This window comes from Peromyscus maniculatus, chromosome X (assembly GCF_049852395.1).
Source record: "Peromyscus maniculatus bairdii isolate BWxNUB_F1_BW_parent chromosome X, HU_Pman_BW_mat_3.1, whole genome shotgun sequence".
Lineage (NCBI taxonomy): Eukaryota > Metazoa > Chordata > Mammalia > Rodentia > Cricetidae > Peromyscus > Peromyscus maniculatus.
Window position 1 is genome coordinate 38,304,983 of NC_134875.1, and position 26,568 is coordinate 38,331,550.

The 26,568-nt window shown below is 44.1% G+C and overlaps 1 protein-coding gene across 7 annotated transcripts in view; it reads left to right on the plus strand.

Annotated features, from left to right (window-relative positions):
• Septin6 (septin 6) overlaps window positions 1-26,568 on the plus strand; it is a 139,874-nt gene that overhangs the window by 38,736 nt on the left and 74,570 nt on the right. For 2 of the 7 annotated variants that reach the window (XM_076562973.1, XM_015987097.3), the window contains exons 2-3: window positions 23,761-23,943; window positions 26,346-26,448. In XM_076562973.1, coding sequence (XP_076419088.1) covers window positions 26,419-26,448 — 30 coding nt within the window. In that variant the 5' untranslated portion in view covers window positions 23,761-23,943; window positions 26,346-26,418. Of the gene's footprint in view, window positions 1-23,760; window positions 23,944-25,786; window positions 26,449-26,568 lie in introns of those variants that run through there. The other 5 variants (XM_015987096.3, XM_015987098.3, XM_006993606.4 and 2 more) reach the window with 3 other exon arrangements.

Consider the following 26,568-nt stretch of genomic DNA (forward strand, 5'->3'; position numbering starts at 1 on the left):
TTCTTCAGTGGTATAGACATCAGTAGGTTGCCCGTGCTCCAGTAAATAACCCTTACCCATGTTCCTACAAGCAACCCTAATTAAACTCAGTGAGTGGCTGAGTGTGGTGGCACACACCTTTAATTCCAGCACCAGGGAAGCAGAGGCATGTGGATCTCTATGAGTTAGAGACCTGCCTGGGCTACATAGCGAGTTCCAGGACAGCCAGGGTTATAGAGTGGGATGCTGTTTCCAAGCAGACAGACAAAAATCCAAATTCAGTGAGTTAACAAACCAAACAGACATGAAAGCATGAGGTGGACTTGGGAAGAAGAAAAAGCGCAGTTGGAGGGATATGAGAAAGTGATGGGGTGAAATTGAGACATGCACACACATACATTTTTTTCTAAGAATAAAAATACATTAGGGGCCAGTAAGATGACTCAGTAGGTAAATGTGTTTGCTGTGCAAGCCTAGTGTCCTGAGTTCAATCCCAGAACCCACATAAAAGGTAGAAGGGAAGAATTGATTCCATGAAGCCATTCTCTGACCTCTACACCCACACTACCACACACATACAGACATAGATATCATCATCAATACAATTTAATAAAAAGGTAGAAAATTAAACTATTTTTTGAGATTTAAAATTTTTTATGTGTACACATGTGAGTCTGTGCACCACATGTGCAGTGCGCTCAGAGCCAGAAGAGGCTGTTGGTTTCCCTGAATCTGGAGTTACAGATGGTTGTGAACCCCAATGTAGGTGCTGGGACTCAAACCTGGGTCCTCTGTAAAAGTAGGGTTCTTGACCACTGGGTCAACTCTCCAGCCCCAGATGCATAAAACAAATGCAAAACAAAACAAAAAAAAAACAATTAATTTTCAGTTGGATGTGGTGGTGTGTACCTGTATTCCCAGTATTTGGTTGGCTGAAGAAGGAAGACCATAAGGTCACGATCAGAAAGGGTTAATAGAGTAAGGCATTCTCTCACCACAGTCTCTACTCACCCCCACTGCCAAAAACCCAACACATTAATTGCCAGCAAGTTTTGACCTAACTCTCTTCTGATTCTATCTAGTTAACGAATCCTGTCCAAGTGCTGACCCTTCTGCACAGACCATGCACTGTTGACTCCTGTGACCTCCAGTCTTGCCTCTACGGAGCTTTTATAAAATAGCAACTTGACTAAGATATAATTCACATACCACACAACCAGCTCTTTTAAAATGTACAACTCAGGGCTGGAGGAATGTCTCAGCAGTTAAGAGCATGGGCTGTTCTTGTCGGGACCCAGGTTCAACTTCCAGCACCCACATGGTGACTCACAACCTTCGGTAACTCCAGTTCCAGGGATCTGAAGGCCTCTTCTGGCCTCTGTGAGCAATATGCACATACCTGATGCACAGACACATATGCAAGCAAAACGCTCACACACATAAAATAAAATAAAAGTAAAAATGCACAATTCAGTGGCTTTTAGTATTTAACGAGGTTTTCACAATCACCTATTTTTAGAACATTTTCATCACTTCCAAAAGAAACCCCATACCCATCAGCAGTCACTCCCCATTCCCTCCCTGCCCTCCAGCTCTTGGCGATAATTACTAATTACTACTACTAATTTGTAATTAGTAGTTACTAACCCACTGTCTATCTCTGTAGAATTCTCTATTCTAGGCATTTCACAAAATTAGAATCATACAGTATGTGGGTTCCTATTTATTTCTTTTTAAGTTTCTTCATTTAGCATGTGTTCAAGGTTCACCCATGTTGTAGTGTAATATTAGAATTTCATTCATGGTTTGTTGCAGAACATATTGCAGTGTGTGGACATACTACATTTTATTGAAACCATCCATCCATCAATGGAATGTATTATTTTCGTCTTGGCTATTATGATTAATGCTGCCTCAAGCATTTATGTACAAGTTTTTGTTTGGATATATGATATTCTGAATAGTGTATATTTGTTGTATATACTAATGGGTTATACTTTCATACATGTATATCATATACTTTGCTCATACAGTCCCTCACTATCCTTTCCTGTCCCAACCTTTTCTGCTGGTCACTGTCCTCTTCTCAAGTACTCATTTTATTTCATGTGGTGTGTGTGTGTGTGTGTGTGTGTGTGTGTGTGTGTAGATTCTGCATATGATAGAAAATATGATAGATAGTCTTAGTCTGGCTTTTTTTTTGAGACAGTGTTTATCTGTGTAGCCTTGGCTGTCCTGGAACTAGCTCTGTAGAACAGGCTAGACTCAAACTCACAGAGATCCACCTGCCCCTGCCTCCCAAGTGCTGGCATTAAAGGTGTGTGCCACCATTGCCCGGCAGGCTGGCTTATTTTCACTTAACATGATAATCACACTTTTTCCTAAAAATGACAATTTTATTATTTATGGCCCAATAAACTACATTGGGTTATAACACATAACATTTTCTTTATTCATTCCTCTGTTGATGGACATCTAGAGTGGTCCCATATCTTGGCTAATATGAATGGTTCTATGATAAAAATAGATGAGCATGTTGTCTATGTAGTGTGCTTAGAATCCTTGTAGTATGTCTTAGCTATTTTTATTTTGCTGTGCTAAAATATTCTGGCAAAAACCAAAAACTTAAGGAAGGGATAGTTTATTTTCGCTCACAGTTCAAAGTGCAGGAACTTTGAAGCAGCTGGTTATCTTTTATCCACAGTCAGGAAGAAAAGAGCAATGAATGCTTGTGGTCAGCTTATCTTCTCCTTTTCCTACAGCCCGAGACCCCAACCCAGGGAATGTTTTCCCAACTCAGTTCATCTAATCAAGATAATCTCTCACAGTCATTCCCAGAGCCTCATCTCTCAGGTTATTCTAGGTCTCATTAAGTTGGCAATTGAGACTAACCATCACACCAGGAGTGCCATAGCTGCTTCTCACGGTAGTATTTTTAGTTTTTTGAGGAACCTTTGTAGCTAGAGTTTTCTTGCTTTGCCCACAGTCAGGACAAATCTTTGCCACCCGCCAGTCCCACAGCCGCTCAGACCCAACCAAGTAAAGACAGAGACTTATATTGCTTTCAAACTGTATGGCCGTGGCAGGCTTCTTGCTAACTGTGCTTATAGCAGGCCTCCTGTTAACTGTTCTTATATCTTAAAGTAACGCATTTCCACAAATCTATACCTTGCCACGTGGCTGGTGGCTTACCGGCATCTTCACATGCTGCTGGTCATGGCGGCAGCTGGCAGTCAGTCCTTCTGCCTTCCTGTCCTTTTATTTCTCCTCTCTGTTAGTCCCGCCTATCCTTCCTGCCTAGCCACAGCCGATCAGGTTTTATTTATTGATCAATCAGAACAACTTGACATACAGACCATCCCCCAGCACAGCCAAGTGCAGACCATCTCAGACACCTGCACTCAGGCCCATGGTCCTAATCATCCTCTATGCGGACCTGCTGGGTAACGCCACAAAGAACCCAAGAAGGGCTCCCACAGGACATACAGAACATTCCACAGCAAACCTTCATTCTGATTTCCATAGTGGCTCCACTAATTTACATAACAGTGAAGACTAAACATTATATAAATATATCTAACAGTAGAAACTAGGTCATTTGGTAATGGTGTTTAACATTTGAGTAACTGACAAACTGTTTTCCTAAATGGTTACACCATTATACATTAGCATCAATGGGGAATGAGTATTATAATGTCTCTTAATTCTTGCCAACACTTGTTATTATGTCTTTTTTATTATAAACATCCTATTAGGTGTGAGGTGACATCTCATTGCTTTTTTTTTTTTTTTTTTTTTGGTTTTTCGAGACAGGGTTTCTCTGTGTAGCTTTGCACCTTTCCTGGAACTTGCTTTGGAGACCAGGCTGGCCTCAAACTCATAGAGATCCGCCTGCCTCTGCCTCCCGAGTGCTGGGATTAAAGGCATGCGCCACCACTGCCCGGCACATTTTTTAAAGTAACATCTGTGTGTGTGTGTGTGTGTGTGTGCGCACCTGCATGCATGCATGTGTACCATGCATTACATGCATGTAGAAATCAGAGGACAACTTTGGGGAGTCAGATCTCTTCCTCCACCGTATGAGTCCTGGGGATGAGGTTCAGGCCAAGGTTTAGTGGCAAGTGCCTTTAATGATGAGCATCTTGCTGGCTCTCATTGTGGTTTTCATTTGCATTTCCTTGATGGCTAATGATATTTGGCATCTTCTCATAGTGGCCACCTGCCTATTATCTTTGGAGAAGTGTCTACTCATATCATTCGCTTTAAAAATGAGTAATTTGGTTTATGGATTTGTGGTAATCCTTTATATATTTTAATTATAAGTGTTATCAGATATATAGTTTGCAAAACGTCCTCCACTCTTTAAGATATTTCAATTTCTTATTTGGTATCTATTTGAGCACAAAATTGTAAAATTTTGATGAAGTTAAACCTATCTATATTTTAAGAATCTTAAACAATCATTTCACTTATAAAAAGGAAGAGAGGGGGTTTGGAGACATAGCTAGGTTGGTAGAGTGCTTGGCTGGCATGAACAAAGCCCTGGATTTGTCTCCCAGCACTGCATAGACCAGGCGTAGTGGTGTACACTTGTAATCTCAGCACACCAGAGTTTGAGACATGAAGATCAAGAGTTCAAGGTCATCCTCGGCTACATATTGAGTTCCAGAATAGTCTGGAATACATGAAACCCTGTCTCAAATAGGAAAAGAGAAAGAAAAAGAAGATTGTTGTTAGGGATTATGCTGGGTTAGTAAATTAGTGGTTGTAAATTCTCCAAAGGTCATTACTTCACTAGCACTGATTAGTTAGCTAGGTTTCCAGTATTACTTTACTAGTACTGATTAGTTAGCTAGTTTTCCAGTATTACTTCACTAGCACTGATTAGTTAGCTAGTTTTCCAGTATTACTTCACTAGCACTGATTAGTTAGCTAGTTTTCCAGTAAGACACATGGTACCCCTCTTGTTGAATAGGTCTTCAGTCCAATTAGAGAGCAGTTGCTTACCACCAAAGTATGTGCGCCACAACTGTACCCTCAGGGTTATCATACCATGCTGGTCATTGATGGGCTTCCTAGACATGATAACAATCTATAGACATTTGTCTTTATAGCCACAGATAAATGCAGTCTTTACCCCTTATCAAGGAAACTACTCTTTGCAACAGATGAAGACAACTACAAAAAAAAATCGCAACCAATAAAAACGCAGAGTGGTTGAGCCCAGTCCCAAGGGATACATTCACAAAACACTCCCACACCTAAATGCTCGGGGAACATTGGAGAAGACGGGGCCAGAGAGATTGTAAGAGCCAGAGGATCAGGGAGTTTGCTGTGCCTTCTAGTAACAGCAGAAGCTACACTCATAAAGTCTCATCTACATGACCACCCAAATGTGAGCTAAACAAGGCTGACACCAAAGAACATGCCAAACGGGATGGGGAAGAGTCCGCAAGGCCCCAACCCTCCACACACAAGCAGGAGAGGTGGGTCTTCCCTAGGGAAAAACACACCAGCTGAGTGTCCAGTGCCAAAGAGACAGTCGTGAAAACATACATGCAAAGAATATTGTACAGACCGAGCAGGTCATATTTATGAATATATATGTATGTACATATGTATTACATATATATGCATGTAACAACAATGAAAAAAGAGACCGTGAATTTGAAGGAGAGTGGGGCGGGGTATATGAGAGGGTTTGCAGGAAGGAAAGGGGAAGGATAAACATATAACTATAATCTCAAAAATGAAAAACATGAAAAAGTACTTGTAGGACCGACAAAAATGTGAAAATCAAATTACTTTTACTCAGGCATAGCAGCAATCACATTTAGTGCAAATAAAGACAGGTATTGTCAGAGCAAATAAGAAGACATGGCCTAACAGTTCTGTAAAATAGAATTTTTGTGAGGATTATACTTTGTAGTGCATAAATGAAAAGTAAGAAGATGGAGGGAAACAATGATTACAAGAAAGCTAGCATGGCTGTGTGATAAATGTCAAGACAAAGAATAATATTAGAGACAAAGGCACAGTTAATAATACAGAAAAGGTCAATTCATTAAATAAGTCTACCTGATAAAAGGGTTTCAAATTTCATGAAGCAAAACGTGACGGGGCTAAATGGAAAAATGCATAAACCCAGGATTGATTGTCTAGCATTGAATAAATCAGCCTTGCCTCCCTGGGGAATATGTCACTTGGTTATATTAATTTTTCTATTTTTTTTTAGATTGCACAATGCTTTATTAACTTTAAATTTTCTTTTTAGTTAAAAGTTTTTTTTCATTTTACATACCAACCACAGAATCCCTCCCTCCCTTCCTCCCGCTCCCCCCCACCTCCCCTCATCCCACCCCCCATCCACTCCTCAAAGGGGTAAGACCTCCCTTGGAGCCAACAAAGGCTGGTATACCAAGTTGAGGCAGGACCGAGCCCCTCCCCCCTGCATCAAATTTTTCTATATATTTACAAGTTGATTTGCTAATATTTTGTTAAATACTATCTATGCTTTTGGTGTAATATCAAGGAATCCATTGCCTAATACATGATCACAACGATTTATATTTAAGAGTTTTATATCATTAGTACCTACATTTTTTGGTTCGCGCATGTGTGTGGCATGCATATGGGTGTGTGAATGTGTGCTCCTGTGTGTTACATGCAAACTCAAGAGGGGGATGTCAGATGTGTTCCTTTATCATACTACAAAGCAAGTTCCAGAAAAGCCAGGGATACACAGAGAAACCATTTCTTGAAAAATAAAAACAAAAAAATTTTATCTGTGGTCTGGAGAGATGGCTCAGCAGTTAAGAGTATTGGTTGCTCTTGCAGAGGACCTGGGTTCGACTCCCAGCATGCATATGGTAGCTCACAACTTGTCTATAGCTCCAGTTCCAGGGGATCTGAGTTCCTCTTCTGACCTGCTTGGGTACAAGTCCTTCATGTGGTGTGCATATATACATGCAGGCAAAACACACACTCACACACATAAAATAAAACAAATAAGTATAAAAAATGTGAGTATTTTATCTATTCTTATTTTATGTGTGTGTTTGCCTGTATGTGGTGATACTCTGTTTGTGCTCTAACAAATAAAGCTTGCCCGGAGATCAGAAAAATAAAGGAGCTAGCCAAAGTCACCTCTTACCTCTACTGAATCCTCAGACCCAAAGGGTGAGCTTCTGTCTCCTCCCACCTTATGTCCTGGAGGTGAGAGGTGACTGTGGCTGCTCCTTTACTTCTCCGATCTTTCAGCATTTACCCTGATATCTGACTCTGGGGTTTTATTATTAAGACCAATTAGAATTTGTGCTCCACCTGTGTGTATGTGACCTCTGCCCACAGAATAGGGCATTTGATACTCTGAAACTGGAGATACAGATGGTTGTGAGCCACCTTGTAGGATTCAAACCCAGGTCTTCTGCAAGAGTAACGAATGCTTTTAACTGTTGAGCCATCTCTCCAGACTTCTTTGTCTTTGAGACAGGGTCTCACTGTGTGGCCTAGGATGGACTCAAACTCACAGCTACCTGAGTCTGCCTCAGCCTTATGAGTACTGGGAATACAAGCACATAGCACCATACCAAGTTTGCTTTTTTGTATACAGGGTGTGGTAAGAATCTAGCTATTGTTTTGCATGTGGATATCCATTTGTCCTAACATAATTTGTTTGAAAGTTTAATTTCCCATTGATTTATCTTGACAGATTCTGTGGCCCCTCCCCCAAATCCACATGTTGAGATTATAACCACAAGGTGATGATATTGGGGGTGGGGTCTTTGGGAAATTAGCCTCCTTATAAAAGAGAGCTGAGAGAGTTAGGTAGCCCTTTCCAGTGCGTGAGGACATAGCAACAAGAGAGAACCTGCCAGCACCTTGATTGTGAGTTTCCCAGCCTCTTGAACCAAGAAGAATAAATTTCTGTTGTTTATAAGCTGCCTGGTGTATGATATTTTGTCAATAGAAACCTGAATGTACAAGACAACATTCTTGCTGGAAATCGATTGACTATAAACCAGAGGGTTTATTTCTGTACTCAAATCTATTCAATTGATCTTTATGTCTATTCTTAAGCTAGGACCTTTCTGTCTTTTTTCCATTTTGTGTGTGTGCTGTGTGCATATGTGTGTGGGGGGCATGACTTGGATGTGTGCATGTGAGGGCCCAAGGTTGATGTCAGGAATTATCCTCGATGCTCTTCCAACTTATTCACTGAGGCAGGATCTCTCAGTCAAACCCAGAACTCACACATATGGCTAGTTTTGCTAGCCAGCTTGCTCTGGGGATGCTCTCTCTGCACCTTCTGAGACTGAAATTGCAGGCTGGCTGCCATTCCCCTACCCACAGTTCACAAGAGTTTCTGAAGAACTGGAACTCTAGTCTTCACAGTTTAAATGCTTGCACCTAACCACTGAGCCATCTTCCTAGCCCCTCACTGTCTTGATTACTATAATTTGTGATGAGTCTCACTTTCTCTCTCAAACAGGGTTTCATGTATTCCAGGCTACCCGAAACCTGCCTCGAAAAAAGCAGCTCATAACACACTATCTAATGATGAATGCTGGTTCATCATTAAATATCATGAATGCCTGACTGCAAAACTTCATTTGGTATCCATCTCTTTCAATTCCCCATTTCTTCGAGTGAATTTTTACTATTTGGTCGTTTCCAGGGTTTTTTTTTTTTTTCATTTAATCAGAGTTGTTCAATAGTTAACATTGAGTTGTTCATACATGGTTGTTTATGGTATTTCCTTATAATCTTTTCCAGTTCTGCACAAATTGGTCAGAACGTCTCCTTTTTCACTTACGGTTTTGGTAATTTGAGTGCTTTGTCTTCCTTGGTGAGCCTAAAGAAGTATTTGTCAACTTGATTTTTTTCCCCCAAAGAATCAACTTTTGCTTTCATTGATTCTCTCTTTTGCTTTTCTGCTCTTTATTTCTATCGCTTCTTCTCTAGGCTTTGTTTCTCTTTCCTTTGGGGTTGTGGGTAGCTCCCACCCGAGCTCTTGAAGCCACTTATAAAATAATCACTCGGAGGCTTATATTAGTCACAAACTGGATGGCTTATGGCTCAGGCTTCTTGCTAGCTCTTTCATCTTAAATTCACCCATTTCTATTCATCTATGTGTTGCCACGTGGCTGTAGCACTACTGGTCTGCTGGCATCTTCTTGCTCCTTTAGCAGTGACTGGCATCTCCCTCACTCCGCCTTTTTCCTCCCTGTCTCTCTGCTTGCATTTCCAGCCTGCCTCTAAACAGGCCAAAGCAGCTTATTTATTAGCTGATACAAGCAACATATATTCACAGCACACAGAAAGACGTCCCACAGCAGTGGGTTTTCAAAATTATTATTTTATTACTTTTAAAAGTATTTATTTTTTATGTGTATGTGTGTTCTACCTGTGTGCATATATGTATACCACATGTGTTCATGGTACTTGAGGAGATAGGAACAGAGTCGAATCTTGGAGAACTGCAGTTACAGATGGTTGTGGGGCACCATGTGGATGCTGGGACGCCAAACTCAGATCCTCCATAAGAGCAGCCAGTGCTCTTAACTGAAGAGTCATTTCTTCCACTTTCCATTATTTTACTCTTGATGATGTTTATATGTGTATGCCCGTGTAGGGTATGCACACTGGAGCCTGGTGCCCATGGAGGATGCCAGAAAGAGGTTGTTGGATCCCCTGGAGCTAGAGTTGCAGGTGATTGGGAGTCACCTGACATGGATCGTCAACAAGAGCAGTATGTGCTCTTAACTGCAGAACCATCTCTCCAGCCTCTACTGTGGGCTTTATTTGACCTTGTTTTTGTAGTTTCCTGGGGTGGGAGGTTATGCTATAGATCTGAGAGCTTCCTTTCCCTTTTTAACGAAGGTACTTATAGCTTCATGTTTCCCTCTATGCACTGCTCTAGCTTCATCCCTCAGCTGGTGGTATAGTATGCCACATCATTTTCATTCATCACATGAGGAATTTCCCTCATTTATCTTGTCATCTCCTCTTTGGCCCATTGATGCTAATGAAACTGTTGCTGACCTCTTTCCTGGTTATAGACCTCAGGCTTCTGGAATCTTCTTACAAGGACACTAGTCCTCTTTAGGAAAGCCCCACCCTCATGAGCTGATTACCTCCCAAACATCCCAACTCCAAATGTTGTCACATTAAAGATTGGGGTTTAACATATTAACTTAATAGGGATATAAACATGCAATGCATATTGGTAGCTCACTAATTTACTTAATAAATAATACAGATAGGTCTGGGGATGCAGTTCAGTTGCTAAAGTTCTTGCCTAGCGTTTGTGAAACCCTGTGTTAGGTTCTCAGTACCACATAAACTGGGCATGGTAGTATATGCCTGTAATGTCAGCGTTTGGGAGATGGAAGCAGGGGGATGATAAGTTCAAGGTCATCTTTAGCTGCATTGAAAGTTTGAAGCCAGCCTGGGGTATTTGAAAGCCTGTCTTAAAAAACAAGGATAAATTATTATCATAGATTTATTATATGACAGTGTGGTTCTGAGCATCCTACAAATTTGGAGACTAGTTTTCATATGACCCTGTATTATAGGTTCTCTTATTATTATTATTTCATTGATATGAGAAAACAAACTATACTACAAAGAGGTTTAGTGTACTGCTTAAGGTCACATAGCTCAATACACTTAAGCATAACACAGACATAAGGGTCTGGCTTCGGATTCCCTTTTTTTTAATGGCATGCCACATGGATGAATTGGTTCCACCAGCTCGAAGAGAAGCCGTTGAAATTTCTAAAATGTTCACTTGCTGTTCGTGGGGTATGTGCATCAAAAGGCAAGCAAGATTTAAATAATTTATTTAAGCCAAGAGAAATTGGGTGAGTCCAGCTGTGATTGCCTTATACCATGAACTTTGCAAATCCGACTTACCGTACGATGTGATGGAAGAAGCAGCAAAGAGCATATTTTCTCTGCCCTCAGGCCTTAGCCACAACCAGCTTAAAGGCTGTTTGGAAGAGATTGATACCAGATCTGAAGATGTACTGAACTACTGCCACTAGCCAAGGACTTCGGGGGAATGAATCCTCAAATCCAACCTGCTAGACCTCAGCAAATCACAAGATTGTATTTTCTCATGGAAGAGACAATGCATCTGAACACACTGAAATTGAAACAACAGGAGGCAAAGAAAAGCTCTGCTGATTCCTTTATGGAAATGCAGACTCCAACTGGCCATGTGGATTAGGCAGATGGCGACTGGAAGTCTCTCATTGCAGAGCTGACTTGTGCCCAGTACATGCTTAGATTTGGAAGAATGCTGTGCCATACTTGGTGGGAAACAAGTCATGATTGCATGAGGATTCCCTTCCCTGGGTATAGGGGTGGAGGGAAGGATACAAAAGAGAGTTTAGACCACAGGGTCCTGAGAGTTCAGGCCTGGAGGGAGAAAAGCCTCTCTCGTCTTAGGCTAGATGTGCAGAGCCAGGAACTCACAAGCCAAAATGACCAGAGTCGTAACAACAGGGACAGAGCCAGCCTCGGGATGTGCCATGCCTAGCAGAGGTCTGGGACATTTGATTGTTCTGTCTTTTGTATGGAAGCCATGGTAGGATGCAGAGGTGCAGCTGAGTATAAGACACTGTGAGGAAATGGGCAGATAAGGCTCATAGACTTTTCTTTCCTTTTTTTGTTTTATTTTTATTTTTTTAAATTTATTTTGCTTTTTAAAACAGGGTTTCTCTGTGTAGCCCTGGCTGTCCCAGAAATCACTCTGTAGACCAGGCTGGCCTCGAATTCATAGAGATCTGCCTGCCTCTGTCCCAGCCTTAGACATTTAAAAAATATTTATTTTTATTTTTTTATGTGTATGAGTGTTTTACTTTTGCATTTATATGTGCACCATGTGCATGCAATATCTGAGGAGGCCAGAGGAAGGTGTCCATCCCTGGAAACGGAGTTATAGATGGTTGTGAGTCACCCAGTGTGGGTGCTGGGAATCGAACCTGGGTCTTCTGGAAGAGCAGCAAGTGTCCTTAACTGCTGTGTCATCTCTTCAGCCCAGACATGTATTGAAATGTAATATAACTGCTTATTAACTTTGTTCTTTGTTTTTGTTGGCTGGTTTTATGTTGCTGGGGATTAGACATAGGTCCTCATGCATTCTGGGTAAGACTCTACCACTGAGCTATACCCCTAGCCTTTGGCTTTTTGAGACAAGTTCCTGCTATATATAGCCCAGGCTAACTTGGAACTTACTCGTCTCCTGCCTCTGCCTCTCAAGTGCTGGGATTCCAGGCATGGATTAATTCATATGTTTTGATAAATATAAACAATTGTTTAACAAATGAACAAAATACAAGTTTAAAGACATTTTTATGATTACTTTAGGACTATAGACAGTTTATGTATCTTACCTGACTAAATTATCAAAAATTGTGTCAGAATTTTACCAATAAAGTCAGGCATGGTGGTCCATACCATCATCCTAGCACTTGGAAGGTAGAGGTAGGGGGATTCGAGTTCAAAGCCAGCCTGAGCTAACTCTCCTTTACCCCCACCGAAGAATTTAACAGATGAATGTGGTGTAAGCTTGTCAAGATGAATGACAAAATTCTAAGCAAAGTTGGGGGTCATCCTAATGTCCCTGAATTACGTCTTCCTTCCATTCCCTCACTTTCTCCTCCCTTTTCTTCCTCTCCATTCTCTTCCCCTTCCTTTCTGGTTTTATTGCTATATAGCCCTGGATGGCTTGTAATTCACTGTGTTGAGCACCGTGGCCTAATGCTTGTGGCAATCCTCCTGCCTCTGCCTCCCAAGTGCTGGGATTATAAGCAGAGCGCACTGAGTTCAGCTTTCAAATTAAAAGTAAACTTTTATGAGTTGGTGGGGGTGGCAGGGTGATGGGGCCTGAACTTAAGCCTTGGGCATCTAGGGCAAATGCTCTACTATTAAGCTTCATTGCTAGCCTCTTTCTTTGTTTTGTTTTTAAAAAGTCATTTTATGTGGATGCGTGTATGTCTGTGCAACACGTGTGTGCAGTGACCATGGAGGCCAGAAGAGGGAGTTAGAAGGCCTGGAACTGCAGTTACAAATAGTTGTGAGTGCCCATGTGAGTTTTCTGCAATGGAAGGAAGTGCCCTTAACTGCTGCATTGTCTCTCCAGCAACCACCTGCTTTTTTAAAAAAAGTAGCCTCAGCTTTCTTGGAACTCTCTCTGTAGACCAAGCTGGCCTTGAACTCACGGAGATCTGCCTGCCTCTGCCTCCCGACTGCTGGGATTAAAGGTGTGGGCCACCATGCCCAGCAGCACCTCACTTTCTTAAAAATTGTCAAAACTGAAGCCCCTATCACAAATCTCTAAATGGAATCATGATGAGAGAGGGCCAGACTAAATAGCTCCTACTGGCCTAATTCATTTCATTAAATACCAGTGTTCTATTCTTATTATTGGGTCAATCAATATTGATCAATGACCAACAATGAGTCTGGAAATGTGCCCTTTTGAGTTCACACAGTTGATTAAACTCTTGGGGAATGTTTTTGCTTTATCGTCCTTACAGTACTCACTACTGAATAGATAATAAGCCATCTTTTATTAACAATTTATTCCATATGTATTTATCTGTATTTTTTATTAGGTGACCTCCAATGGCAAAAATGTGAGTAGCATGTCTTAACAAACTTTCCTAAAATTTTAGGTATCTTGCTTGGATTTGTGATTAGACTCATGGCAATTAATTATTACTTTTTCTTTTTAAATATATTTTCATTAGTTCTTTGGGAGTTTTGTAAGTATATTTTGATAATATTTACCCATCTCCTCCCATCTCCTCCCAGATCCACTCCTAAATTCCATACCCACCAAACTTTAAGCCATGGCAATTTATTTAAATTCATAATTTCTGACACAGGACTTGAGAACTAATATTTTCATTACTATCACTGCTGAAAGCTGGTGCATTTCCTTTGGAAACCAGGAGAGGAGACAGTTTGTAAGTGTCCTATTATGAATGCTGAGAAGCTTGGCCTCTGTCTCACTTGAAGACATTACACTGAGGTGGGCCAGGAAGCCATTTGTAGCAAAGCCCGTATCTTGCCCAGGAAGCAGCTTTGGCTCTTTGCCAACTGGTCACAAAGTGAGTACATCAAGTTCCCAAGTTCCACAGTAAGAAGTGTATTCTCAGGTAACTTGCATGACGGCAGATGAATCTCCACATCAAACAGCAGCATAAAGGCCATGTGAGGACCCCTTTATGGAGCTGGACTGTGGTGTACTGTATGAAAACTTGGAGGATGTTTACCTTATCTGCTGTGCTTATAAGCTGGAGTCATCTGGGAGGAGAGGACCTCAGCTGAGAAAATGCCTCTAAGATCAGACTGTAGGCAAGCCCATAGAGCATTTTCTTCATTCGTGATTAATGTGGGAGGACCCAGACCACTGTGGGGGGTTCTATCCCTGAGCTGGTGGTCCTGCGTTCTAGAAGAAAGTAGGTTGAGCAAGACATGAGGAGCAAGCCAGTAAGCAGCACTCCTCTATGGCCTCTGCATCAGCTCCTGCCTCCAGGTTCTTGTCCTGTTTGAGTTCCTGTCCTGACTTCCTTCAGTGATGAACTTTGATATAGAAGTATAAGTGAAATAAACCCTTTCTTCCCCAAGTTGTTTTGGTCATGGTGTTTCATCACAGCAATAGCAACCCTAACTAAGACAACTAACAAGATCGCATCCATACTTGAGGCAAGGTTTTTTGGATTTGCATACTTTAGAGGTCTGTTCAAAGATATCTCCCTGGCCCACGTCTTCACAAGAGAACTGACAGGTTGATTTCGCCCACATGCAAGCTTCTAGAATATCAGTGCTGGTACCACCCCTCCAGACTCAAAGCATATCTGCTCTTTTGTCTGGCTCATTCACCCTTGCCTCTTCTGTACAACCAGGGCACATCTCCGTTTCATTTTTTTCCCCACAGCCAGCCCCATTCATAGGGCAGGTGTTAACAATCTGTTTTTTTCTGACTCAGGCCCTCCCTGGGGCTACTCAAGACCACGCCTACAGGCTACTTAAGAACTGGTTGCCTTACCTGCTGTGTGCTCTCTGCCTACCAGAGAGCCACCCGGAAGATGCTTTACTCTGCTCAGATTAAACCTGGATTTATTAATTCGGCTTGATTGGCTTATTACATCGTTGGTGGAGGATACCCAATAACTGGGAATCCAAAACTTATCAGGAACTAATGGTTCTAAGTTTGGAAACCTACCCACTCCCTGCCCTCCACATACACATCCATGCTCTCTCTCTGGGTTGGATGCCAGCTCATATCCACCTCTGTGGCTGTTTCCCCCCAATTTGGCATTTCCCAACCTATTCTGGTTAGTGATGCTTCTGTTATTAAAGTCTAAACTTAGCTATCATCACATGAGTAAAGCCTTATTCGATTGCTTGAGCCTGACTTAAGGTACCTATTCCCAAGCACCCCAGGGCCCCGTCTCTTTATTGTTCTGTACTGTAACAGTCAGACTTGTCTTTCTGTCTTCTTTCTCCTATCTAGACTAAGTTCCATAATGACACTTATTCATGGCTGGATCTTCAAGATGCCCAGCACACAGAAGGTGCTCTTTCAGTCTTTATGAAATAAATAAGTATACATCAATGAATTCCATTCACTATCTCCCCCTGTACCTCTGACTTCTTCCCTCAGCTAGAGGTTGACAGCACAGATGATTTTACATTGCATGACTTCCTTATGAGTCAGCTTCACCAATTAGCTGCAAGTCAATATACCCCCAGGTGATGGGACCTACTTTATAAAGTTTAATATTGAGCAGTCAAGTTACAAAAAATAATGGTGTCAAAGTCCACGGTTATAATTTTACCTTAATTGTTTCCAACAAGAACATACCATGACTAGTTACTTCGAGGTCCTTCTTGGCCAGGTAATGATAAAACCATGGGTTCTCGTTTGCTTTTCTGTGGCTGTAATAAATACCACGAGTAAAAGAAACTTAGAGGAGGAAAGAGTTTGCTTCAGTTGAGACTTCCAGGTCACGCAATCCGTTATTGATGGAAGTCAGGACAGGAACTCAAGAAGGAACTGAGACAGAAACCATGGAGGAATGCCAGTCACTGACTCATTCACTGACTTATGTTCAGCTAGTTTTCTCATACAGCTCAAGACTGCCTCCCAAGGGTGGTACTACCCACAGTGGGCTGGACCTCCTACATCGGCTAACAATCGTGACAATACACCACAGCCAATTCTTCTGCTGAGATTCCTTTTTCCCAGGTGACTCTTGATTGTACCAAGTTGACCATAAAAACAAACCAGGACACCAGCCACCAGCTTACCCAAGGCACTTCAACTATATTTACTAGGATAGGTAAAATACCTCATTGCAATGTAGATTTGACTTGGAAAAGAAGGAAGCAGACTGTTTAGAAGTGCTTTCTGCACCGCTGTGATATCTGAAATGCGTAGCTGAGGGGCGAGGGATGCAGGTCGTTTGCTTTTGCATTTGCCTCGTTTGCACAAAGACCTGACTTCAGTCCAGCACCATATAAACAGGGCATTTTGATACACACTTGTGTGATCCCAGCACTTGAAAGGTAGAGGCAGGACGACTAAAAGTGCAAGGTCGTCTTCAGCTACATAGGGAGTTCAGAGCCATCCAGGGAAACATGAGATTCTGGGGCGGGGTGGGGGTCTGAAATATTTAGTTGAAAGGATGAGGTGAAGGGCATTAGCTGGCTAGAATGACACTTCATAAAAGGTTATCTTGGCAAATTTTACTAAGACTCATAGCTAGTTTTTCACCTTTGCAATTCAAGCCCCTCAGCCTCAGAAGTTTACTTATGCTAGGCAAGTACACACTAATCAAAGCAGAATACCAACTTAATAGTTTACAAAAAAAATGCACGACACCAGGGGCGAAAATCTTGGAGAAAAACAATGATAGATTTGGGCATATAAATATTTCAGTCTCTTTACACAGAATTAACTATAAACAAAATTAATGACAAAGGATGACTATCCACACGGAAGACAAGTGTTTCAATGTAAAAGTGGGCAAAAGACACGTACAGGAAATTCACGAAAACAAGAACTACAGCTGCCCAATAGCTGGTGAGAGTATTTACACCATGGAAATCAGCAAGTGACGCAGAGCAGGCTTGTTGTTTGTCTCTTGGACAGCTAGCTATTAAATATTTACTGGCTCAATACTGGGTGCAGTCAATCACTGCCTATTACCTGGACGTTTCCCAAGTACACTGAAACGTCCCCACGTTTTCTGTCTTCTCAGTGTCTCTAAAGAAATCCTGACCCCTACATACTTCTGTTTTCCTTCACAGCCAATTGTACGTGCTGATCTCTTTATTCATTTCTTCGTCATTTTTCAATACGCCACCATCTTGTCTCTGCAATAGCTGTTGCTGAGCTGAGAGATCTCCAAGAAGCTGGAATTTTATTTTGTGGATATATTTTATCTTCCTTGACTACCTTACCCCAGGCCCCGTGTGTGTGTGTGTGTGTGTGTGTGTGTGTGTGTGTGTGTGTGCGTGCGTGCGCACATGCGTGTGTAGGTGTTTCTGAGTGTGAAACCCAAGGACTCTCTCATGCTAGGCAAGCACAGAGCCACAATTCAGACCTCCCAGGTTTTTTTTTTTTTCACAGCATTCAATTCTGTTGATTATTACTTTCTTCTTGAAATTCTCTCGTCCTTGAGCTCCAATGACACATGATCTTGGCTGGCCTCGAGTTTCTGTCTTTTCAGATTCTTCCATCTCCACTTTTATTTCCCTTCCTTTCTGGTGGTATGGGAGATAGACCCAAAGGCTTGCACATGCAGATCCAGCACTGTATCAGCTCAGCTCTGTCTTCAGCCCCATTTCCACTTCGAAGTATTGGTGTTTTCTGGAATTCAGTCTTTAGTCTTCTCTACTCGCCCCTAGGTAATTGCATCCATTCACATGGGCTTCAATACTCCACATACTCCAGTGTTTTTCATATTTATAGCCCCCTCTGAGCTGTAACTTCCTACTTGGTGTTGTCCCTCCAGTGTAACAGGAGTCCCTAGGTTGACATCTGTCTTCCTTACCCTCCAAATCACCAAAGCTGGACCAATTTTACTTTCTAAGTGTCTCCCAAATGTGTCCTCTTGTCTCCATGTGCACGTCCACCACTGTGCCCACGCCTCCATGATCACTCAGCTAGGCTGCCGCAACAGCCTTCAAACCTGCTTTCCCGTTGTAGTCTCCTCTTTAGCCCACCCCACGCTGAAGCCAAGGATGTTCAAACATCACACTCCTGTTTTAAGTCCTCCTGGCCCCAGTAAGCTTTCCCTTGCTTTCAGAGAGGTTTGTTTGGTTTGGTTTGGTTTTTTCCAGTTCTAGGGATTAGACCCAAGATCTCATGCACACTAAGCAAGCACTCTACCACCGAGTATATCCTCAGCTCCCCTCCAGACTTTCAGGGTGGAAACAATGCAATGGCCTTAAGCCCTGCATGATCTTGCTCTGTGCTACCTCACTCAAGGCCCTGTGAATTCCAGCCACACCAGCTTTCTCTTAGCACTCTACCACTCAGCCCCAGCCCAGCCCCAGTTCTTTCTGTATTCTCTCTCTCTCTCTCTCTCTCTCTCTCTCTCTCTCTCTCTCTCTCTCTCTCTCTCTCTCTTTCTTTTAGGGTGGTGGTGATTCAAGACAGGGTTTCTCTATGTAACAGTCCTAGCTGTCCTGGAACTCACTCTGTAGCCCAGGCTGGCCTCAAACTCACAGAGATCCGCCTGCCTCTGCCTCCTGAGGGCTGGGATTAAAAGCGTGCGCCACCACCGCCTGTTTCTTGAACACAGACTTCACACGTGCTCTTGCTTTTACCTGGAATGTCCTTGACACTGTTCTTGCAGACTCCTATGTGATTTTCATATCTTAAGTCAAACATCACTTCTTCCATGGAGCCTTATACCCAGATAAACTAAACTACCAGACTAAGTTCTATCAGTCCTTAACACCATCCACCATTGTCCACTCTCAAGGTATCCCAAATATCTCCTTTTTTGTTTGTTTGTTCATGTTTTTGTTCATTTATTTACTTAGGTTAAATTTTTATTTATTTATTTGGGGATGAGTGGGCATGACATCTGTGGATGTCAGAGGACAACTTGCGGGAGTCTGATTTCTCCTTCTACCGTGTGGGTTCTCGCGATTGAGCTTTCAGCTCTGGCGATTGAGCTTTCAGCTCTGGCGATTGAGCTTTCAGTTGATCGTATTGTTTTAAGGCCTGTGCAAGGTACAAAAAAAAGTGCTCACCTGATGGAGAGCCAGGGAAAAACAAGTAAAAGATGAGACTTAGATCCCACAATTCCCTTTGAGGGCATGCCCCAGTAACATAATGATTTCTAACGAGGCTCTGATTCTTGAAATTTCCACCGCTTCTCAATGGTGCTGAGTTGGGGACCAAGCCTTTAACATATTGGCCTTTAGGGGGCAGTTAAGATCTAACTATAGTAATGGGGTAAACATTCAATTATGATGAGAAAATCCAAAACAATTTCTTTTATCTTTGTGAAATGTACAGTACAATATTATTACTATCTATAATAACCCTACTGTATAATAACACAGTATAACTTTTTGGGGGGCAGTGCTGGGGATTGAACCCAGAGCCTATGTACATGTTAGTCAAAAGCTCTACTACTGAAATGTACTCCTAGATATAGAATTTTTTCTTTTTAGAACTTTGTACATTTTGTTTATTTTTTTGCTTTTTTTAGACAAGATCTCATAAAGCCAAAGGTGGCCCCCGACTTGCTGTGTAGTTGAGGATGATCTTGAACTCCTGATTTTTCTGCCTTCACTCCTAAGTGCTGGGATTACAGGTATGCACCCCACGCCTGGCTTTAGGACATCTTACTTCTTACTGTAATCTACTGAACATCTAACTGTAATTTAGTACAAGTTTATCGGCCTTTCCCCATCCCCACTTCCCCTTCTAATGCACATTAATTATCACCCATTAAGAAACATGGGCAGGCTAGGCTTGGCGGTGGCTCATGCCCACAATCTCAGCACTCAAGGAGAAACAGGAGGGTCAGGATGGAGAGATGGCTCAGCAGAAGAGAGCTGGCCGCTCTGCAGGGGCCTGAGTTCAGTTCCCAGTGTTCATGCTTATAGCCTGTAACTCCACCTCCAGGGGATCCAACACTCTTCTAGCCTCTGAGGACACCTGCACACATGTGCCATACACTTACACCGATGCCTACACACACATAAAAATAAATATTTTAAAAATTCAATGTTATGCCGGGCGGTGGTGGCGCACGCCTTTGATCCCAGCACTCTGGAGGCAGAGCCAGGTGGATCTCTGTGAGTTCGAGGCCAGCCTGGCCTACAGAGCGAGATCCAGGATAGACTCCAAAAGCTACACAGAGAAACCCTGTCTCGAGAAAACCAAAAACAATAAAAAAAAGTCAATGTTATAATTATCTTACATTCTGAAAATGTTCCCAGTCATAGGGGCTTCCCATTCATGATCTCATTTAATCCTAATCACTTCCTCAAGGCCCCACCTCTCAGCACTGTGCTGGGATTGCAGTCACACCTTCTCACTACCTCACAAAGGGGACTGCGTTTGTTTCAACGGAAGTTCTTGGATGGCACCAACCACAGCAAATAGCATCCTGAGACCTGTCACCCTACTTGTGCTCCAGTCACTCTCTGCTCCAAATGCCTTTTTCCTAGCTGAAGCCAGAGCTGACCTTTTCAAATTGCAAATGGGCTCCTGTCACTTCTTCACTCTGAAGTCCCCACCATCTAAGGGACCATTTCTCCCACAGATTCAGGTAGCACAGCATCTGGAAGTCGTGGTGTCCTTTCCAGAATGCCATGAAGTAATTGATATATTAAATCACACCATATGAGATAAAATGATTTTCTAAAGAACACTTCTGTGAGTGGGAAATATGTCTAGATTATGTGTGTGCAATATAAAATCATAGCCACAAGCACAGATGTCCATGAAAAGATAAACTGTTGAATTAAGCATGATCAGTGGTGGAATTGCCTGTTTAATATTCATTGGCTACTCATTCCTTCATTTTGTTGCTTGCTAGCTAATAAGCACGAACATCTGTCAAAGATTTAGGAAAGATTTATGGTTAAAAAGTTTTTTTAAAAGAGAAGATTCTACCCATTAACTTTTTTTTTCATTTGCTCTATGAGCATCTCATTTGTGGCAGGCACAATTCCAGACACTGAGTGGTCATTGTCGTTAGACAGCGCAGCCTGAGCACCCCGACTCTAGAGCAAGAAGCCCAAGCAATTTGCTGTCACTAACATGGCTCTTCGAGACCTGGTCCAGTCTCATCTTGCAGTCTCTATAGCCATTGTCTTCTCGTCCCACCCCGTCTGCCTGAGATCTGGCATTTCTTAAAGGCTCTCTTCCTCTTTTTATTTATTGATTTTTCTTTGCAGTACTGAGAATCAAACCTAGGACCTCCAGCATGTTAACACTGAACTATGCCCACAACCTGGACTCCTTCCTTCCTTTCTTCTTCCGTTCTTCCCTTCCTTCCTTCCTTTCTTTTTATATTAGTGTGTGTGTGTGTGTGTGTGTGTGTGTGTGTGTGTGTGTGTGTGTGTGTGTGCAGAGGCACTTGTGTCATGGCACACCTGTGGAGGTCAGAGGACAACTCTCAGGAGTCAGTTCTCTCTTATGACCTCATGGAATCCAGGAATCAAACTCAGGTCGTTAATGCCTCTAACTGCCAACCCCTCCATCTGACTTCCTTATTTATAACATTCTTCTTTAAAAGCTGTGTGTGTGTGTGTGTGTGTGTGTGTGTGTGTGTGTGTAGTCTCTACATGCCATGGTGTGCATGCGGAGGTCACAGGACAAAATGCAGCATTTGGTTTCCTCCTTCTACTGTGTGGATCCTAGGACTGAACTCAGGACTCCAGGAGCCTTCCTTTATCCACTGAGCCATCTTTGCAGGCTCTCTTATTTATACTCAAGTTATGATCTGAGATAGGGTATCCTGTAACCCAGGCTGGCCTTGAACTCATTATGTAGCTGATGATGATCTTGAACTTCTGATCCTACTGCCTCCGCCTTCCAAGTGTTGGGATTTACACAGGCCACCATGCCTGTGTTTTGCAGGGCTGAGGACTAGACCCCAGGGCTTTGTGCACGCTAAGCAAACACTCTACCAACTGAACTACATTCCCAGCCCCAGACTGCATTCCTTATAACTTACCAGGTTACACTGAGGCTGGTGCAGAAAGACCACATTTTTAGAACCAGTGGCCTAAATTAAAACCAGGAGCAGCAGGTGTTAATGCACAAAGGAATCCTCAGTTCATCCTGACAGCTTCTCTCTCTCTCTCTCTCTCTCTCTCTCTCTCTCTCTCTCTCTCTCTCTCTCTCTCTCCTCTCCTTTCTCTCTCTCTCTCCCTCCCTCCCTCCCTCCCTCTCCCTCCCTCCCTCCCTCCCTCCCTCCTTCCCCCCCCCCCCCCCTCTCTCTCTCTCTCTCTCTCTCTCTCTCTCTCTCTCTCTCTCTCCAAAAGAGACAGGGTCTTTTTATGTGTATTCCTGGCTGTCCTGGAACTCTCTATGTAGACCAGGCTGGCCTCAAACACATAGAGATCCTCCTGTCTCTGCCTCCTGAAAGAGAGAATTAAAGGCATGTGCCACCAGCCTAGTTTTTTTTTTTTTTTTTTTTTTTTGTTTTTAGAGATAGGATTTCTCTGTGTACCCCTGGCTGTCCTAGAACTCACTCTGTAGACCAGACTGGCCTTGAGCTCACAGAGATCCTCCTGGTTCTGCCTCCTGAGTGCTGGGATCAAAGGTGTGCACCACCACCGCCCGGCTTCCAGCTTTTAACTGACTTTCTAATGCAGTTGATGCTGTCTTGATCACTTTGCTTTGTCCTCCAACTTTCCGATCTAAGATCATTCTAAATGCTTTTCTACTTTCCTGAGACCAATTCCTCTGGTCTTCATTGTCTCCTTTCATACAGCCTCAGTTTCAGGATAATTTCAGGATAATGGCTTTTCCTGAGCTTTTGGATGCATGTCACTATTATGTGTCCACCCCACCCCCTCATCCTCTCCAGTATTAGCATCCCACCTCCTCAGTCACAGTGATCTCTGTAAGCTTGACTGTAAGTGTTGCCTCCAATTAGCAAGGGAGCCATTTCCTCTCCCAGGCAGAAGACTGTGGCTTCTGGGACATTAACTGTCACCTGCTGACCCTAAGGAAGTTATGGCCTGCTCCAGCTTCCTTAAGGAAAGTAGAAATATGAAAACAGCTCATTTACGTGCCTCTGTTAATTTCATCACTCAGCAACCATTGACTGAGCACCTGCCAGACACTGCACTGTGCTGGGCCTTGGTAGCCAGGGTGCCACAAGGACACCACATCATAGATGCACATATGTCCGTGGTAGTGCTTATGAGTCCAAACATTTCTTTTCATGAAAAGGCTCCCCCCTTCTCCGCTCCCTCCTCCTCCTTCTCCTTTTTAAAAATGCAACAGAATTTCATTTAGCCCAAGCTAGCCTTGAATTTAACTTGTAGCTAGAATAACCTTGACTATGTGATTCTCTTGCTTCTCCCTCTGGACTGCTGAGAACACAAGCATGCTGGGATTATACCACAGCTGAGTTAGGCCCTGTTAGAAAGCAGCTCCGGGACTTCCTGCATACTAGCCAAGTGCTCTACCAACTACATTAACCGGACAGTCTCTCCCCCTAAACTCTGTTTTTTTTTTATCCTCTGAAGTTTTTTTTTTCCCTATCATGAAAGGAGATATTTTCAACCATCCAGAAGAAGGAGAGAAGGAGCAGAATTTACCAAGTGCTCGCCTCTGATAACTCTTCTCAGCCTTTCTGCCTGCCCTGTGCCTGAGAAGGTGACCAGGAGGCACAGACCCCAGCAGTTTCCAAAACCTCTGGAGAACTGAGTGTTCTTTGTAGAGACACACAGCAGGTAGGTAAGGAACGAACAAAGGCATTGCAGGAGATTTGAATTACACCCTCTGTCCCAGGCTGGGAGGTCCAGCATTGTAAAGAGATCTTGCTCAGGTTCTGATAGCCTCTAGGGACAGGCAGCTGAGTGTGGCACTTCCTAGCGCACCAAGGTATCTGTGCTGAAGGGCCCCAGTGCTGTGAGATAGTATGTGGGATGTGTGTGTTGAGGGTAAAGGCTGGTAGGACTTCTGGGGAGCCCCATAACCCCATTATGACCTCCAGCTCAACCATCCTGGTAGCAGCTTTTACAGAGCCCAGTAGTAGCAGGGAGGGGGATGGAGGACGTGTTCACCGAGGGGAGCCCCCGCCCCCTTCACAGAGGTTCCGGTGCCTGAGGTTGCAGAGAGAATTAGAACTGAGCTTGCCCTGGAGGAAGTCAGTGCAGCCAATAACAGAGCTTGGCCTGGGCCTTTGTCATCTACCACACACCCCAGCCTTTGTCTGGGAAGACACAAGGGCTATACCTTCTGGAGGCCTAGCCTGGAAGCAGCCAACACCTCTGGTTCCCCACCCCCATCCGGTTGAGGCCCAAGCCTTAAAGCAGTTCCTCAATTTTAGTCTTGGTTTTATGTGCTTGTGCTATAACCAGGGCCTAACTGTTCCCCAAGTGTTCCTGAGACTCTCAGAAACTACAGCTGCTCCTCTTCCTCGATACTGTCACCCACCCTGTGGTCTCTGATTGTGCCAGGCCCTTCCCTTTAGCCCACTCTCTTGAGTCGCTAGAACAATGGCGGACAGTCACCTTACGCCCTGAATACTTAGTTCTTCATGGCTGCCCCTCCTGCTACCTTCTCTTTACGCCACTTTCTTCTGTTCTGGAATCACTTAATGGGACACAGCACGTTAGGCACTGGGGACACATTTCATAGAGTCCTTGTTGTCAAAGTGAATAAGTTACATAAAGAGTTCCCCGAGAGAACGTGAGGCGCATTCACTGCCAGGTGGAATGAAGGGCCAGGGGAGTGCTTTTGTGGTTATGTTGGTTCCTTGCCTCCTCTCTCTCCATACTTTCTAGGCATGTGAGAGCCCTCTCCCAGATTTTCTCCTTTTCTGCTGACTTCAAGAGAGAGACCTAAGAGCCTATCACTTTGAGGAATGGGGTGTCCCTCTTGGGCCTCTGGCAAACTAGATCATGCCAAGCTCAAGAACCAATCCCAAGAGAAGGGGAGGGGTGGATCTCAGGGCTGGGGAGGTGGGAAAACGTGCCAGGGAGAGGACCAGCGATAACAGTTGGCTAGAAGGGAAAGGAGAGCAGGCAGACATAGTTGCAGATTTTGGGAGTTATGTGCTCTGTTCCAGATCGGCCATGTAGTCTTGGGCTGCATTAGGATTGAGGAGCAATTGGGACTGGACAGATTACCCCTCCTGTAATCGCTATCTGGCTCAACAGAGCTAGAGACCTTCAGCTCCCACTCTGAGACTCCATTCTGGCTCCCTACCCTAGAAGGTCGAATGCTCTGCATCCCTGTTTACCCTGTTCACACAGAGGGCAGGGACCAGAGGGGAACCAGTGAGGTCAGTTTTTATTAGGTACAGTAATGAGGAGCCAGGCTCCACGGAAATTACAGCCTACTACAACCAAGGCTTGGGAACCTGAGGACAGGAAAGACGTCCTCCAAAAGTCACAGCTCAGTTGTGGGGCTGCAGTGCGGCTCCCCCATTAACGCTCCATTTCTGAGCTCTAATGTGGTGGCGCTGCAGGTGCGGCAACCCCTGTCCTGCCGCCCCCCCCCCCCCATCCTTCCCGGGCCAAGGCGATAACTTGGTTAGTTAGGATGGACTACAGTGAAGCACTGAGACCCCAGAGGCCAGAGCCCCCATCCAAGTACCCTGGGGTTCTCAGCAGGGAGCACGAGGGGTGATGGGGGTTGGGAAAAGAGAAAGGAGGACTGCAGATCTCAGCCTGGGAGCAGAGAGCAGGAGGGAGGAAGGGCCGGGACTCCCTTCCAGTCTCGAGTCTGGGGGCTCAGGGATGTAAAGGAGAACACGGATGTGTGTGTGTGTGTGTGTGTGTGTGTGTGTGTGTGTGTGTGTGTGTGTGTTGGACAATTCAGCAGAGGTCGGGACGTACCACGGAGCCCAGTAGCGGCGGGGAGGGGGGGGGCCCGAGGACGTGGTCACCGAAGGGAACCCCCGCCCCCTTCACGGAGGCCGAGGCTGAGGTTGCAGAGAGAACTGGAACTGGGCTCGCCCTAGGGGAAGGCAGGGCGGCCAATCCGTCCCCTTCCCACACCCTACTCCGAGGGGGTGGGGGATAGAGAAGAGGTTGGGGTTGGAGCAGCAGTGAGGGGGCCCCTCCCTGGCACCTCCCCCCACCAGACTTGGTCGCGCCCGAAGTGTAACACTTTCTCTTTGTCGGAGGAGCTCCTCTGTTTCCTGTGCAGCAGCTCCCGTTGCGGCGGCACCCGTAGCAGCCCTGGCGGACGAAGGAGCGATGGCAGCGGCCGACATAGCTCGCCAGGTGGTGAGTGCGGGGCTTGGGTACCAGTCCCCGGGCTGGGAGGTTGGGGTGGGGGATAGCTGGGGACGGCCGAACAGACTTGGCCACAGCCACCACCACTACCACGAGGAGGGCAGTGGGGTA